At 54.0% G+C, this 16,061-nt stretch overlaps 1 protein-coding gene across 6 annotated transcripts; it reads right to left on the bottom strand.

Annotated features, from left to right (window-relative positions):
- Positions 1 to 742: 742 nt before the first annotated feature.
- Positions 743 to 15,917, bottom strand: APOBEC3D (apolipoprotein B mRNA editing enzyme catalytic subunit 3D). 6 transcript variants are annotated; one of them, XM_063622583.1, is made up of 8 exons: positions 15,325 to 15,917; positions 13,833 to 14,025; positions 11,493 to 11,772; positions 11,171 to 11,285; positions 7,404 to 7,560; positions 4,689 to 4,968; positions 4,325 to 4,464; positions 1,312 to 1,449 (listed from the first exon to the last, which is right to left on the bottom strand). In XM_063622583.1, the coding sequence occupies exons 1-7, from the start codon at positions 15,339 to 15,341 to the stop codon at positions 4,346 to 4,348; spliced, it is 1,161 nt and encodes a 386-aa protein (XP_063478653.1). In that variant the 5' UTR covers positions 15,342 to 15,917; the 3' UTR covers positions 1,312 to 1,449; positions 4,325 to 4,345. The 6 variants fall into 6 exon arrangements, with proteins under 6 accessions (XP_055109257.1, XP_063478652.1, XP_055109256.1 ...); XM_055253282.2 differs by having other exon boundaries at positions 743 to 4,464; positions 11,493 to 11,760; positions 13,869 to 14,025; XM_063622582.1 differs by lacking the exon at positions 4,325 to 4,464 and having other exon boundaries at positions 743 to 1,449; positions 13,869 to 14,025.
- Between the last annotated feature and the right edge of the window lie 144 nt (positions 15,918 to 16,061).

The raw sequence follows: 16,061 nt of genomic DNA on the forward strand, positions 1-16,061 counted from the left end.
GCGTGTGAGGCCCGTTCTTGGACTTATAGGCGGCTTCTGAGGACTTTCTAGAAATCATGAGGTGGGAGGCACCTGCTGTAATCAGGCACATAAATAACACATCCCAGAGTTGGGAACCAATGCAGAACGCCCTGGACAGACCCCAAGCTGAAGCCACAGCCCTGACACCTGCCGCCCTAGCCCTGGGCTCCGTCTCTGCCTCCGGAGCCTCCTGCCCCCGGGATTTAGCTGCCATCCCCTCTGTGGCTGGGCTCTGCCTCCTGGGCTGCTCCTCTCCCCAGCGCTCTCTCTGGGCCCAGCCTGGACACCTGCCCCCTCCCTGGGCTCCTTCCCCCGACTGGGCCTGTCCTGGGTCTCAGCCATGGCCTCCCCTGGGCTCCCTCTCTAGGAGGTGGAATCAGGAAGGGGTGGACACAGGGCTGCTTCCGAGGGCTCCTGTGTACCTGTGTGGCTCCTTTCCAACAGGGAGACTGGCTGCTGGCTGTCCTCTTACTGCTGGGCCTGTCCCTTCCAATCAGCGCCCAGGGCTCTGTGAGTGAGGGTGGGCGGGGCTCTGTGAGTTGGGGTGGGGTCTGCGTTTTGGTTCCTCTCCCATGAGGTTTAGCTGAGTTTTCTGGCTCCAGAGGGATGTCGTGTGACCTTTCCCGGCTACAGGTCCGCTACACAAGGAAAGACATCTACACATTTGCTGGTGTTTGTGGAAACTCTTGCAATTCATGATACAATCACACAGGGAAACATATACAGAAAAATTTAGTATTTCATTTTATTCCTCTACATATAAAACCGATTCAAATTGTCACTGGACTAGTAGGTTTGAAACTTTTCTGAATGTATTGAGTACAATCTTAGTACTCTATTCTTGAAACATAAATAAATTTTTGATTAAAAGTAATGCACTCTAATTTTTAAAAGAATCTACTTGGTCAGGAGCGCATTGCTTTGCTGGCGTCTGTGAGCAGCTGGAGATGGTGGTGAACGGCCTGTTTGCATTTCTTGGAAGAAGATCTTTTATTCTGCTGCTCAACCCAGGTCTCTGCCTTCCTTAGAGACTGAGGTCCATCCTTCAATTTCCCTGATTCTGGAAGAGCAGAGGGGTTGAATGGAGCAGGAGGTGACAGAGTGGAAAGAGGGCACAGGGAGGAGGCCTGGGGACAGTGACAATGACGGGAGAGAGGGAGGCTGTGAGAAGGAAAGGGAGGGACGGAGCTGGGCGCCCTGTGGGGAGCAGGGAACCCAGAGGAGGCTCTGAGCAGAGGGGAAGGCAAGGCCCAGGGGAGCGGGGAGGAGGGGGAGGCCGATGGGGCACCGGGCAGAGGGAGGAAGCCCTCAGCTGAAGAATGGCCCTCAGCGTCCCACTCAGGGCTTGGCTGTGCTCATCTAGTTCATCCCAGGGCTGGAAGGGACGTCCCTGGTGGTCCACAAAGGTGTCCCAGCAGTGCTCAAACTCTGAAAAGGGACAGGGGAGTTAAGTCACGCTCCAGCTGTGGGATCGGGGTGGCACCAAGGGCCCATGACTCTCAGGACAGACTTCCCACATCCTGGTTTCAGTCCCTTCTTTCCCTCTCCCTCCCCTAGGGACTTAGCTCCTTCATGGGGTACTTCCTTCCCATTGGAATCTGGGCCAGCCCAGTTCTCATTCTTTCGGAAATCCCCAAGTTCTGCTTCCACTTCCAGCCACCCTCCCCACCCTCCCCGGGCCCACGTCTCTTGATCTCATCTCTATTTATAAAAAGTCTTTGAGGCTGGGTACAGTGGTTCACGCCTGTAATCCCAACACTTTGGGAGGCCGAGGCGGGCAGACCACATGAGGTCAGGAGTTCGAGACCAGCCTGGCCAACATGGTGAAACCCCATCTCTACTAAAACTACAAAATTAGCTGGGCGTGGTAGCGCATGCCTGTAGTCCCAGCTACTCAGGAGGCTGAGGCATGAGAATCGCTTGAACCCTGAAGGTGGAGGTTGCAGTGAGCCAAGATTATGCCATTGAACTCCAGCCTGGGCAACAAGAGTAAAACTCTGTCTCAAAAAAAAAGAAAAAAAGAAATTTGGAGGCAGAGAGAACCCACAGAGGACACAGCCAGAAGGGACGCCCTGTCAGCCAGGAGGAGCGGCCTCAGAGCAAACAACCCAACCCACCCCTCGAACTTGGACTTGCAGCTCCCAGATCTGTGAGAAAATAAATGCCTTCCGTGTGAGCACCTGGCCCAGGGCATCTTCTGTGGAGGCCACAGCATGAAGGGGTCATTTTTGTAGAGAATCTCATTCTCTAATAACTTACATCTGCCCAGAAAATGTCGAGTCAAATTTAAAGTGTGGAGAAGGGCCTCTAAATTTCACATTTCATTTGCAAAGAAAGAATTGTAATTTGGGACATACATGCAGTCCGGGTGGTGTTCACCATGTCAGGAGAACAGAGACAGCAACAGGTTTTATAAAAAGGAGAAGTGGGCTAGGCGCTGTGGCTCACACCAGCAATCCTAGCAATTTGGGAGGCCAAAGAGGTCGGATCACTTGAGGTCAGGAGTTTAAGACCAGCCTAAGCCTGGCCAGGTGGCTCACGCCTGCAATCCTAGCACTTTGGGTGCCCGAGACGGGTGGATCACCAGGTCAGGCGTTCAAGACCAGCCTGGCCAAAATCCTGAAACCCCGTCTCTACTAAAAACACAAAAATTAGCCAGGTGTAGTGGCACGTGCATGTAATCCCTGCTACTCAGGAGGCCGAGACAGGAGAATAGCTTGAATCTGGGCAGCAGAGGTTGCAGTGAGCCCAGATCGCACCGCTGCACTCCAGTCTGGGTGACAGAGCAAGACTTCGTCTCAAAAAAATAAAATAAAAATAAGAGTGGCATGGGCAACATGATGAAACCTATTTTTACTAAAAATACAAAAATTAGTCCGGCTTGGTGGTGCACACCTGTAATCCCAGCTCCTCAGGAGGCTGAGACAGGAGAATGACTTGAACAAGGGAGGCAGAGGTTGCAGTGAGCCGAGACCGCGCCATTACACTCCAGCCTGGGTGACAGGGCAAGACTCCATTTCAACAACAAAAAAAAAAGGAGAAATGTTCTCTTGCCCTATGGGAAAGCCCATGGGCACTAGGAAGGGTTGGGAGCTGGGAGGTTCCATTGCTGAGTCGCTGCGTTTGGAGCAAGGAGTCCAACCATTTATCTCACAACCATTTATCTGAGAAGCTATGGATAAAGCTGGTTTCAGGGTACAACGCACAGTTTCAGGAGTCAGGCTTGCACAGAAGTTCATTTCAGAAGCAATGTTGTGTGGCCTGACTGCTTCTCCTCCCTTGCCTCTGTTTTAGCTGGGTAGGACATGAATGACCCAATTCGTAGGATGAAATTTACAGAGGATGTTTCTCAAAACTTCTGGTATTCAACTTACATATATTCATATCAATTTAGGTTGAGTTTATTTATTGATTTATTTTCAGGCAGGGTCTCGATCTGTTGCTCAGACTGGAGTTCTGTGGTGTGATCTCAGTTCACTGCAGCCTCCACCTCCCCAGCTCAAGCAATCCTCCCACTTCATCCTCCCAAGTAGCTTAAACTACAGGTGCATGCCACCACATCTGGCTATTTTTTTTTTCTGTATTTTTTTTTGTAGAGATGGGGCTTTGTCATGTCGCCCAGGCTGGTCTCAAATTCCTGAGCTCAAGCAATTCTCTCACCTCTGCCTCCCAATGGCGTGAGTCACCGCGGCCAAGACTAGATTGAATTTAATAAGATTTGGTTATGCAGCCAGGCAGGGTGGTTCACGCCTGTAATCCCAGCAGTTTGGGAGGCAGAGATGGGCAGATCACCTGAGGTCAGGAGTTCAAGACCAGCCTGTCCAACATGGTGAAACCCAGTCACTACTAAAAATACAAAAAAAAAAAAAAAAAAAAAAAAAAAAAATTAGCTGGGCGTGGTGGCAGGCATCTGTAATCCCAGCTACTCAGAGGCTGAGACAGGAGAATCACTTGAACCCGGTAGGCGGACTTTGCAATGAGCTGAGATCCAACCATTGCACTCCAGTCTGGGCGACAGAGCAAAACTTCGTCTCAAAAAAAAAAAAAAAAAAGATTTGGTTATGCTGGGGAGATGGGAAGAGTCAGGTTAGGGGCACCCAGGCTGGGGGAACAGGACTGGGGAGGTGGATGGAGGGCCTCTGCAAGAAGAGCCTGGGAGAGCCGGGAGGAGGAGGTGAGGCAGAGGAGCACTATGGAATGGCCCTGAGGCCGGGGGTGCTCAGGATGACCAGGTAAAAGCACAGCTGATCCAGGGTGGAGGGGAGGCCCGCAGAGCATGAGCAGGAGGCTAGAGGAGACAGACCATGAGGCTCGGGGAGACCCCTCACTGGAGAATCTCCCATAGCTTTCTTTCCAGAAATCGAAAGTTGGTTTTTAGTCCCTTCCAAGGCTTGAATGGCTCATCATCATTGTACACAAAGTTTTCCCAACAATATTTAAAGTCTGAGAAAAAAACAAGGAGAAAGCAGTGAGGGCCCAGCAGGCCTCTCTCCCGGCCCTGGGCCCTCCCCTCCTAGGCCAGGTCACCTGGCTGCCAGTTGCAGTGGGCGCTGGCCTCATACCTGCAGGCTTCCCGGGGACACTGCCCTGTCCCACAGCATTGCAGACCCACCTGCCCCTCATGCTGTCCCTCCCGCACCCGCTCTCCTCAGCCCCCCACGTCTCACGTTTGTACTCCATGATCTTCACGGAGGCCCCTTCCTCACTCAGGCTGCGGAGCCCCTCCTGGTAAGCTGTATTCCAGAAGTAGTAGAGGCGGGCGGTGAAGATGGTGAGATTCACGTTGCTGTGGCTGGCCAGGAACTCCGCCACCTCCCCTGCACACTCTGGGCAAGGGCTCCAAGATGTGTACCAGGTGACCTCATAGTTTTTGTTAGGAGTCAGTATGTGGTCACAGAACCAAGAGAGGAAGCACATTTCTGCATGACAATGGGTCTCAGGATCCACCTGGGGAAGGAGGAGGAGGACGGCAGGGGGAGCTCAGACCAGGAGCACGAGGAGTGCAGGGGTGGGGCGATGGGAGCAGAGGGCGGGCCTGGAGCCCCAGGGCATTTCCTTATTTATTTATTTTTGAGACAGGGTCTCTCTCTATTGCCCAGGCGGGGGTGCAGTGGTGCGATCTGGGCTGACTGCAGCCTTGACCTCCCAGGCTCAAGGAATCTTCCCACCTCAGCCTCCTGATTAGCTGGGACTGCAGGTGTGTGCTGCCACGCCTGGCTAATTTTTTTGCAATTTTTGTGGAGACAGTCTTGCCATGTTGCCCAGGCTGATCTGGAATTCTTGGGCTCAAGCGATCCTCCTGCCTCAGCCTACCAAATTTCTAGGAGTATGAGCATAAACCACATGCACGACCTTATTTTATTTCTTTACTTTTCATTTTTCTGGGTATATAGTAGGCCCCAGGGCGTTTTATTCATTGAGTTTCCCTTCTTCCATCCTTCTCCTTCCTCTTTATTTTTTTTTGAGATGGAGTCTTGCTCTGTCATGCAGGTGGGAGTGCAATGGCACGATCTCGGCTCACCGCAACTTCTGCCTCTTGGGTTCAAGCGATTCTCCTGCCTCAGCCTCCCAAGTAGCTGGGATTACAGTCGCGCACCCCTACGCCTGGCTAATTTTTGTAGTTTTAGTAGAGATGGGGTTTCACCATGTTAGCTAGGCTGTTCTCGAACTCCTGACCTCATGATCCACTCGCCTCGGCCTCGCAAAGTGCTGGGATTACAGGCTTGAGCTACCGCGTACAGGCGTGAGGACTGTGCTCGGCCCCTTCCTTCTTTATTTTATTGAGTCTTTCTCTGTCTCATCATGCCCTCAAGTGTGATTTCTGGCATCCTGTTCCCCAGGCATCCATTAACCAGGCATCCTCAGCCCCTGCTGTGGCCTGGCCCTATGGGATCTGCCTTGTCCCCTGTCTGCCTTCTGCTGGGAAGGTCATTGAACCAGCATTATCCCATGGAGTTGAAGGTTGGCCAAAGGGGTTACTGAGCACTTGAAACGGGGCGCTGATTAGAAACGTTGGCATGTGTAAAATACACAGCTCATTTCAAAATCTCATTGTGAGAATAGACAAACTTTAACTCTCTCATGAGGCATTTTATATTAAGTGTATGTTGAAATCGTATGTGAGATAATTGAGCTAATGCAGACATTAAAATTTCTTCCACCAGTTCTTGTCGCCTTTCCAGCGTGTGGGGACTGGAAACACTTGTGCTTCAGTTCTGAGTCCTGGGTGTGTCCGAGGCCAGCACCGCTGTAGGCCAGGCCTGCCCAGCACAGACGGCTCCCTCCTCAAACACACTCTGAAAAGTCTCCTGCCTGGGCGGAGGAGGCCGCAGGGGTGGGTGGGACACGACAGGGTGGGTGGGAGGTCAGTGGCAGCTGTGGGGGCAGCAGGGTTAGGAGTGAGGATTCACCATCCTGTGATGATGTGTCCTTGACATCGAGGAATCAGGGCAGTGGTGGGGGCGGCCCCACCAGCCCGCAGTGACTGGCCCAGGCACAGTGCTGGACACCACACCCCCTGCTTCCCACAGCTGCTGTTTCCCGAGGACTGCCGGACGCACGGCTCCATGACAAGATTTTGGGAAACAAAGTCAAGAGTGAGGGTGCTGGGCACTAATAAGGCCTTTCGGGAAGGGGCAAACTCCCTCCACGATCCGATCCCAGGAGAGTCAGGGAGGAAGATCTGGGCCACGGACTTAAAAAATGTGGGAGGAGGTTGGGCGCGGTAGCTCATGCCTGTAATCCTAGCACTTTGGGAGGCCGAGGGGGGCGGAACACTTGAGGTCAGGAGTTCGAAACCAGCCTGGCCACCGTGGTGAAACCCCGTCTCTACTAAAAATAGAATAAAAATTAGCCGGGTGTGGTGGCGGGCACTTGTAATCCCAGCTACCCAGGAGGCTGAGGCAGGAGAATCGCTTGAACCCAGGAGGCAGAGGTTGCCTGAGGGAGACTCTGTCTCAAAAAAAATAAAAGAAAAAGGCCAGGCGCGGTGGCTCACGCTTGTAATCCCAGCACTTTGGGAGGCCGAGGCGGGCGGATCACGAGGTCAGGAGATCGAGACCACGGTGAAACCCCGTCTGTACTAAAAATACAAAAAATTAGCCGGGCGTGGTGGCGGGCGCCTGTAGGAGAATGGCGTGAACCCGGGAGGCGGAGCTTGCAGTGAGCCGAGATCGCGCCACTGCACTCCAGCCTGGGTGACAGAGCGAGACTCCATCTCAAAAAATAAATAAATAAATAAAAGAAATAAAAGAAAAATGTAAGAGGAAAGTACACACAGGAAAGCCCATGCCGGGGGCTTATTGTTGTCACTTATTGTTGTGTTTTCTGCGTTCCCAGCTGCTTAGCTCCTATTTAGGATGTAAATGGGACTTCGGTGCTACCTGGTTTCGGAAGACGCCACTCTTCCAGGAGACACGTGAGGGCCACTTTATAACTTTCATGGTGAAGCACAGCCAGGTTTCGTTCCGACCATAGGCTTTCCGTAGGTTTTCAAAGTGGAAGTAGAATATGTGTGGATACGTTACCTCCATCGGGTTTCTGAAGGCACAAGGGAGAAACCCCAATGCAGAGACCGCCCCGGAGTCCTCGGGGCTGATGCCCACTGAACAGCACTCCCTGGACAGCCCTGGGCTCTGGGCCTCCCCCATCCCTCCACCGCCCTGAGAATGTCTGCTGCTTTCCCAGGCAGGAAGACAGGGGGGAGAGAAAGAGGAGGGGATGCTGGCAGGGGCAGCAGGGACGGGGTGACCTCTCCCAGCTGTAAGCCCAGCTCTGGGGCTACCAATGGGACACCCTCAACCTCCCAGTTTTTCTGCCACACATCTCCCAACCCATTAGGAAAACGCAACAGACAATAAAACTCTTCACCCTGAAATAATTGCTTGAACATTTCAGCTCAATTCCTTCCTCACATTTCACCTGTCCGATGATGGTGATGACTATTTTTATATTGGGATCACAGCGAATTTATTTATTTATTTTTACACAGGGTCTCACTCTGTCACCAGGCTGGAGTGCAGCGGTGCAATCTCGGCTCACTATAACTCCCGCCCCCTGGTTTCAAGCGATTCTCCTGCCTCAGCCTCCCAAGTAGCTGGGACTACAGGTGCATGCCACCACGCCCGTCTGATTTTTTGTATTTTAGTAGAGACAGGGTTTCACCACATTAGCCAGGGTGGTCTTGAACTCCTGACCTTGTGATCCACCCACCTCGGCCTACCAAAGTGCTGGGATTACTGGTGTGAGCCACCGCACCAGGCCCTAATTTTTGTATTTTTAGTAGAGATCATGTTTCACCATGTTGGCCAGGCTGCTTTTGAACTCCTGACTTCGTGTTCTGCCTGCTTCAACTGCCGAAGTGCCGGGATGACAGGCATGAGCCACTGAGCCCAGACGGTCCAGGCTACTCTCCTAAGTGCTGCATATGTCTGAGCTCATGGCATATGCCTGAGGCTTGCAGGGGCCATCCCTATTTTACAGAAGAGGTGCCAGAGGCATAGAGAGGCCAGATAATCTGCCCACACCACAGAGCTGGGGCGGCAGATGGAGCTGGGGCCCCTTTCCAGGCCAGCCCTGTGCAGCCTCTGCATCACAGGCCCTGCGGTGAGGAGCTGTAGGGAACCACGCTGTCTTCTTACTAAACTTTAAAATAAGAGCATTTCTCCTGATCACCATATTTTATCCTACACTCCATGTTGCAGGTGTCATTCTAAAAGGCGAATGGTGCTCACGGAGGAGGAGCCTGTGTCTGGGGTCGTGTGCGTCCTCCTCTGCTCACAGTGGAGGCATCTTTGGAAGAAATGACTGATTTTCTGGGACAGAGACCATTCCCTCCCCCCACACCCTCTCTTAAGACTTTGTATTGAAACAAAGTAAATCTTACAGAAATTCCATCAAAGCGCGGAGAACAAAATGCCTGATTGCTCCAATCATCCTTTGGTTCAATTCTCCCAGTTCCAGAGCTCAGGAATGGCGGGAAGCACCTTCCCAAGGCGGGGAGCACCAGCCCGGGCATGACTCTCAGGGGAGAATCTCAGCATTGGGGCCTGGGCTGGGGCAGTTGGGGGAGGTGGCCCATTCAGAAGCAGCAGTGGGGCGACCACATAGCAGGGCAAAGAGCCTGGCTGGTTGTGGGAGCAGCAGAGGAACAGGAGGGGAGAGAGCCCAGGGCTGGGGTAGGGGGAGGCCAGGGCTGAGGCCCAGGCAGGAAGGGGAGGCAGAGGCCCCGTGGGCAGAGCGGGCAGTGGCCCCTGATCTGGGGCTTCATATGCACTCTCCCTGGCAGGCTTGTCCTGGCCCTGATGTTAGTCCTGGGCTTGGGTTCTATTTCGATCTCCCAGGGCCCTTGTCGCAGGAGACACCTGCGCTGTGAGTGACCTCCCAGGCCCATCTGAGTGCAGGCCTCACTTTATGCTGCTTTCTCACCTGGATGGGAGGACCTCCGGAGGGACCCCTGGATCCTGCCCTCAGGAATCATCCCAGGGACGCCCCCCACCCAGCAGCTATGTGGTAGGGAGGGAGAGTGAGGGGCAGGTGTCTGCTTCCCCCATGCCTTCACACTCAGAGGCCACCACTGGAGGGAGGAATAGCGGGTGGGGGGGCCCTCAGATGTCCCCCCAGGATGCCATGGGTGCCCCCACACTGAGCTCCTTCCTTCCACATCTCCTGCCCCGAGTTGTTCCCTGGCAGGCTGAGCTCTTGTCCCCATGTCACAGAAGGGCGGAGGCTGGTATCCCCGGCCACCCTGTCTTGCAGTTTGCTCCTCCGAACTAAGACCCAGGTGCTCAGTTCCCGTCTCTCCCGAGGGCCTTAGATCCCTTTCTATGGCCTCTCTGGTCCCTGGTTGCCCTTTTCTATGGTGCTTCCTGGAGAGCTCCTGGCATCTCAAGCCTCCCATTGTCCAAGCTTACTCTTTTGTAAAATCTTACTCAACACCTGGTCAACACTGCAAAACCCCGTCTCTACTAAAAATAGAAAAATTAGCCGGCATGGTGGCATGAACCTGTAATCCCAGGTACTTGGGAGGCTGAGACAAGGGAATTGCTAGAACCAGGAAGCAGAGGCTGCAGTGAGCCGAGATCGCACCACAGCACTCCAGCCTGGGCGAAAGAGGGAGACGCTGTCTCAAAAAAAAAAAAAAAAAAAAAAATGGGACCTTGATCACTGAGTGTTTGCTTGGCTCTTTCTGCATCTCCATCCCTGTGGCGGGGATTTGAGAAGGGACAGGCGTGAGCAGGAGGCCAGGCTGGGTGCTGTTATGTGGAGAAGCCATGGTCTGGAGGGAGGGGCTGTGAGGGTCAGGGCAGGACTCGCCTGGGAGACGGACACACAGAACGGGGACCCCTGCATGCCCCACCCAAGCTTGGCCCAAGCCCCCTGGGTCGTTGTCATGGGCTAAATTGTATCTTCCCCACAGTGATATGTTGAAGCCCTCAACCCCACCTCCCCACAGGATAACTGTATTTGGAGACAAGGACACTAAAGTGGTGATTAAATGAACTCATGGCCCCTAGGGTGGGCCCTAATTCTGTCTCACTGAGGTCCATAAACAAGGAGGACATTTAGAGGCAGAGAGACCCCAGGAGTGCAGGTGCACAGAGGAAAGGCCAGAGAGGACACAACCCCGCCCACCCCTCCACCTTGGACTTGCAGCCTCCAGATCTGTGAGAAAATAAATGCCTGCCCTGTGGGTACCCGGCCCGGCCATCTTCTATGGCAGCGGAAGCCTGAAGCTGTTTCCATGGTGGCGGCTCCTTCTCAGGGGCTCAGGTTGGCCTTTAAGGATGGTGCTCAAAGCTTCTGACTGTCAGGCTTGTGACTATTCATGCTCACTTACTAAATCCAGTTTTATGACAAATTCAGTTATGCCAGGGAGATGGAAGGAGCCAGGTTGAGGCTCCCAGGCTGTGGGGGTGGATGGAGGTCGCTCTGGAGGCAGAAGGGGCCTCTCACTCACAGGAAGAGCCCCCGAAAGCAGGGGGGAGGCAGCAAAGTGGAGGCAGCACCAGGAGCTGGGGTGAAGGGGTGTGACCATGAGGGCAGGCAGGGGGGCAGGAGGGAGGGCAGGAGGGCCCAGCCAGGGGAGTCCTCAGGAGGATGAGCAGGAGGTGAGAGGAGAGAGATGATGAGGCCAGAGGGAGACCCTCACCTGAGAATCTCATTTAGCTGGTGGTGCAGGAATGCATAATTGTCATCGAATTTGTACCAAGGCATGAATGGCTGACCTTCATTGCACACAAAGTTTTCCCAGCAGTATGCAAAGTCTGAGATGAAGAGGTAGGAAGCACTCAGGCTCTCCCCTGACCCTGGGCCTGCCCTCCCAGGCCTTGTCTCCTGGCTGTCAGTTGCAATCAGTGCCAGCCCCACCCCTGCAGGCTACCCTGGGACACCCCCAGCCATGGCATAGCAGATCCATCCATCTCTGAGGCTGTTCCTCCCCGTCAAGCTCCCCTGACCCCTCCACCTCTCACCTTCATAGTCCATGATCTTCACACGGGCCCCTGCCTTATGCAGCCTGCGGAGCGCCCTCCGCCAATCTCTACCCCGGTAGTAGTAGAGGCGGGCGGCAGAGATGGTCAGGGTGACATTGGGGTGCTCAGCCAAGAATTCGGCCACCTTCGCCACACAGGGCAGGCAGGGGGTCCATGATACAAACCAGGTGATCTGGAAGCGCCTGTTAGCAGGCAGTTGGTTGCCACAGAACCAAGAGAGGAAGCACATTTCTGCGTGGTTCTCAAGCTGGAAATACACCTGGGAGAGGAGCAAGGGCAGGGGAAGCTCTGGGAGGGGGGAACAGCAGGGGTGCAGGGGTGGGGCAGGGGGAGGAGGGGCCAGGACAGGAGCCCGGGGGATCTTGCCATTGAAGCTCCTTTCCTCCATCCCCCCTGTTTGGTTTGAGTGTTTGTCTGCTCCAAGCTGACCTTCAATGTTAATTGCTATGGTACTGGCCTTAAGAGGTGGCACCTAGAAGAGGCTATGAGGCTGTGGGGACTGCACCTTTGTGGGTGCCACTGCTGTGGTTATTCAAAGGTGACCTCAGCCCCTCTTTCTGTCTCCTGCCCTCTAGCTGGAGGGGCAGCATGTCAGACTAAACTGCTTCCTCTTGTTCCCATGTCACGGAGCAGCAGTGACTCAACATCCCAGGCCACTCTGTCTAGAGCATCCCCTGAGCTTCTGGCAACAACCTTCACTCGCACCTGACTGTGCAGTTTGCAGGCCCTGGAAAGTTGCTGGTGCCTTGACATTGGACTTCCCGGAGTCCAGAACTCGAGCCCACACATTTCCGTTCATTGTAAATGTCCCCGTCTCAGTCATGTGGTTGAAGCATCACAAGGTGCACCAAGACACGTGCTTCCCTGTGTTTGGAAGTTTTCCCAGCCCTGTTCACGCCCTCGTGCGTGAATTCTGGCATCCTTTCTCCCAGGCATCCATTCACCAGGCATCCTCAGCCCCTCCTGTGGCCTGGCCCTCTGGGGTCTGCCTTGTTCCCCGCTGGGGAGGCCGCTGGACCTGCGCTGTCCCACGTGGGGTGGCACTGGCCAAAGGGGCTACTGAGCACCTGAAACGGGGCTCTGATGAGAGACCTCGGCACATCAAAAATACACTGCTCATTTCAGTGTGAGAAGAAAAAGAAACTTCACTATCTCATGAAGAATTTTATGTTAATCAATGTTGAAGTAATATGTTAGCTACATTGGATTAAATAAAATATTAAAATTACTTTCACTGGTTCTTGTCGCCTTTTTAGTGTGTGGGGAGTGGAAACACTTGCGCTTCAGTCCTGAGTCCTGGGTGTTTCCGAGGCCAGCACCGCTGTAGGCCAGGCCTGCCCAGCACAGACAGCTCCCTCTTCAAACACACTCTGAAAAGTCTCCTGCCTGGGCGGAGGGGGCTGCAGGGGTGGGTGGGACAAGGCGGGGAACTTAGTGTCCCGAGTGGGGGTGGCAGGATGAGGAGTGAGGGTTCACCATCCTGTGATGATGCATCTTTGCCACGGAGGAATCCGGGCAGTGGCCGGGGCAGTCAAGTGGGAAGGTCTGGGCCACAGACTTAAGAAATGTGGGAAGTGGAGGCCAGGTACAGTGGCTCACACCTGTATTCCCAGCACTTTGGGAGGCCAAGTTGGGTGGATCACCTGAGGTCAGGAGGTCAAGACCAGCCTGGCCAACATGGTGAAATCCTGTCTCTATTAAAAATACAAAAAATTAGCTGGGTGTGATGGCGGGCACCTGTAATCCCCGCTATTCAGGCGGCTGAGGCAGGATAATTGCTTAAACCCAGGAGGTGGAAGTTGAGTGAGCCAAGACTGAGCCATTACACTCTAGCCTGGGCAACAAAAGCGAAACCCTGTCTCAAAAAAAAAAAAAAAAAAAAGAAAGAAAGAAAGAAAAGAAAAAAGAAATATGGAGAAGTGGCCAGGCATGGTGGCTTATGCCTGTAATCCCGGAACTTTCAGAGGCCGAGGCAGGTGAATCACCTGAGATCAGGAGTTCCAGACCAGGCTGCTCAACACGGTGAAACCCCATCTCTACTGAAAATACAAAAATTAGCCGGGCGTGGTGGCATGCGCCTGTAGTCCCAGCTACTCAGGACGCTGAGGCAGGAGAATCGCTTGAACCCAGGAGGCGGAGGTTGCAGTGATCTGAGATCACACCACTGCACTCCAGCCTGGGTGACAGATGGAGACTCTGTCTCAAAATAAATAAATAAATAAAAAGAAAAAATAAATAAATGTGGGAAAAAAATACACAGTTGTGAGCCCGCCGCCGGGCATTTTACTTATGTGTTTTCTGCATTCCCAGCTGCCTTACCTCCTGCCTGTGATTCGATTGAAGTTTGGGTAGTACCTGGCCTCGAAAGACCCCTTTGTCCCAAGGGAGCCTTGAGGGGTCCTTCCTTATTTTCACTTCGTAGCACAGCCAGGTGTAGCTCCGACCACAGAGGATGGGTTTGTTTTTAAAGTTGTAGTAGAATGTGCGTTGATACATCCACTCCATCGGATTTCTGAAGGCACAAGAGAGAAACCGGCCCATGCAGGGAGTCCTCCCTGGAGTCCTCGGGGCTCATGTCCACTGAACACAGCTCTGGGGACGGCCCTGGGCCTCCCCCACCCCTCCACAGCCCTGAGAATTTCTGCTGCCTTCCCAGGCAGGAAGACTGAGGGGAGAGGAAGAGGAGGGGATGCTGGCAGGGGGGCTGGGGTGATCTCTCTCAGCTCGGGCCCAACTGTGGCCTTTCCAGGGGTACATTCCCCACCCTCTCAGTATTTCCGCCCACCCACTCCCCAACCCATTAGGAAAATGCAAAAGAGAATAAAACTCTTCACCCTTAAAAGATAGCTTTTAACCTTTCAGCTCAATTCTTTCCTGATGTTTCACTCTGTGTGTTAAAATTATTTTAAAATCATGGTAGAACCGAATTCTGAGGGCCAGGCCACTCTTCTAAGTGCTGCTCGGGTGTGGGCCCATGTGAGGCTGCCCTAGGCCTGCAGGGGTCATTCCCATCTTACAGAGGAGGGGCCAGAGGCACAGAGAGGTGGGGTAACCTGCCCAGGCCACAGAGCTGGGGACAGATGGAGCAGGGGCCCCTTTCCAGGCCAGTCCTGTGCAGCCTGCAGGAGAAAGCCGTTGGGGACTGGGCTCTCTTTTCACTAAATTTAAAATAAGAGCATTTCTCCTGATCATCGCGTTCTTTCTCACATTCCACGTTACTGGTCATGTTCTAAAGGATGAAGGGTGACCTTGGAGTGGAACGTGTCTGGGGACATCGGCTGACTGTGGACGATATGATTTACCTTGTGCTTCAGAGACCGTTCCCTCCCCACACCCTCTCCTAAGGCTTTGTATTTAAACAAAGTAAATCTTACAGAAAGTTCATCAAAGTGCTGAGAACAAAATGCCTGATTGCTCCAATCATCCTTTGGTTCAATTCTGCCAGTTCCTGAGCTCAGGAATGGCGGGAAGCACACAGAGGGAGCACCCACTCAGGGCGGGGCGCACCCACTCAGGGCGGGGAGCACCCTCTCAGGGCGGGGAGCACAGGCCTGGCCATGACTTTCAGTGGAGAGTCTCAGCAGGGGGCCTGGACTGTGGCAGGTGGGGAAGGTGGCCCATTCAGAAGCAGCAGTGGGGCGACCACACAGCAGGGCAAGGAGCCTGGCTGGGAGTGGGGGCGGCAGGGAAGCCAGAGGGAAGGAAGTCCAGGGCTGGGGCTGGGGCAGGGGGAGGACAGGGCTGAGGACCAGCAGGACCACCAGACAGGAAGGGGCCGGAGGGGCCCTGCGGACAGAGTGGGCAGCGGTACCTGATCTGTGGATTCATGCTCAGCCTCAGATACGCTTGTCCCAGTCTCCCTCTTTTTTTGAAGCGCTGTGGTTTCACTTCCTGCTTACAGCGTCCTTGCAGTTGGACAGTCCTCCTTAAAGTGACCTCCTGGCCGGGCACGGTGGCTCACGCCTGTAATCCCAGCACTTTGGGAGGCCGAGGCGGGCGGATCACGAGGTCAGGAGTTCGAGACCAGCCTGACCAACATGGAGAAACCCCGTCTCTACTAAAAATACAAAAATTAGCCAGCTGTGGTGGCGTGCGCCTGTAATCCCAGCTACTCTGGAGGCTGAGGCAGGAAAATCGCTTGAACCTGGGAGGCGGACGTTGCAGTGAGCCAAGATCCTGCCACTGCACTCCAGCCTGGGTGAGAGAGCGAGGCGCCCTCTCAAAAAAAAAAAAAAAAAAAAAAAAAAGTGACCTCCCAGAGCCTGGTGAGTCATGGCCCCTCCCCCTTCCTGCTCTGGCGCTGGTGTGGGAGGCCCTGGGATGCTTTATCTTCCTCAATCTCTCACCCTCTTTCTGGTTTTCTCTTGGGCCCTCCCCCTGGAAGAGGGACCTCTGATAAAGACAGGCGGCTCTGTGCGGCAGGACCCAAGGCAATTGCAAAAAGAAAGAGAAAGTCATTGCAGCCAGAGCCCGGGAGGTGGGTCCACACCAGGCTGAGCCAGCAGAGCACAAGCCCCTCCCCTGGTGGTCCCGCCCAGCTGGAGCCGC

This window comes from Symphalangus syndactylus, chromosome 18 (genome assembly GCF_028878055.3).
Source record: "Symphalangus syndactylus isolate Jambi chromosome 18, NHGRI_mSymSyn1-v2.1_pri, whole genome shotgun sequence".
NCBI lineage: Eukaryota > Metazoa > Chordata > Mammalia > Primates > Hylobatidae > Symphalangus > Symphalangus syndactylus.

Coding starts and splice junctions, on each gene's coding strand:
- APOBEC3D (XM_063622581.1), bottom strand. Junction 11,773..13,832: donor AATCGAATCACAGGCAGGAG/GTAAGGCAGCTG, acceptor CTCCTCTCCCAG/GTGTATTTCCAGCTTGAGAA. Junction 1,450..4,688: donor GAAGATCATGGAGTACAAAC/GTGAGACGTGGG, acceptor GTCCCTTTTCAG/AGTTTGAGCACTGCTGGGAC.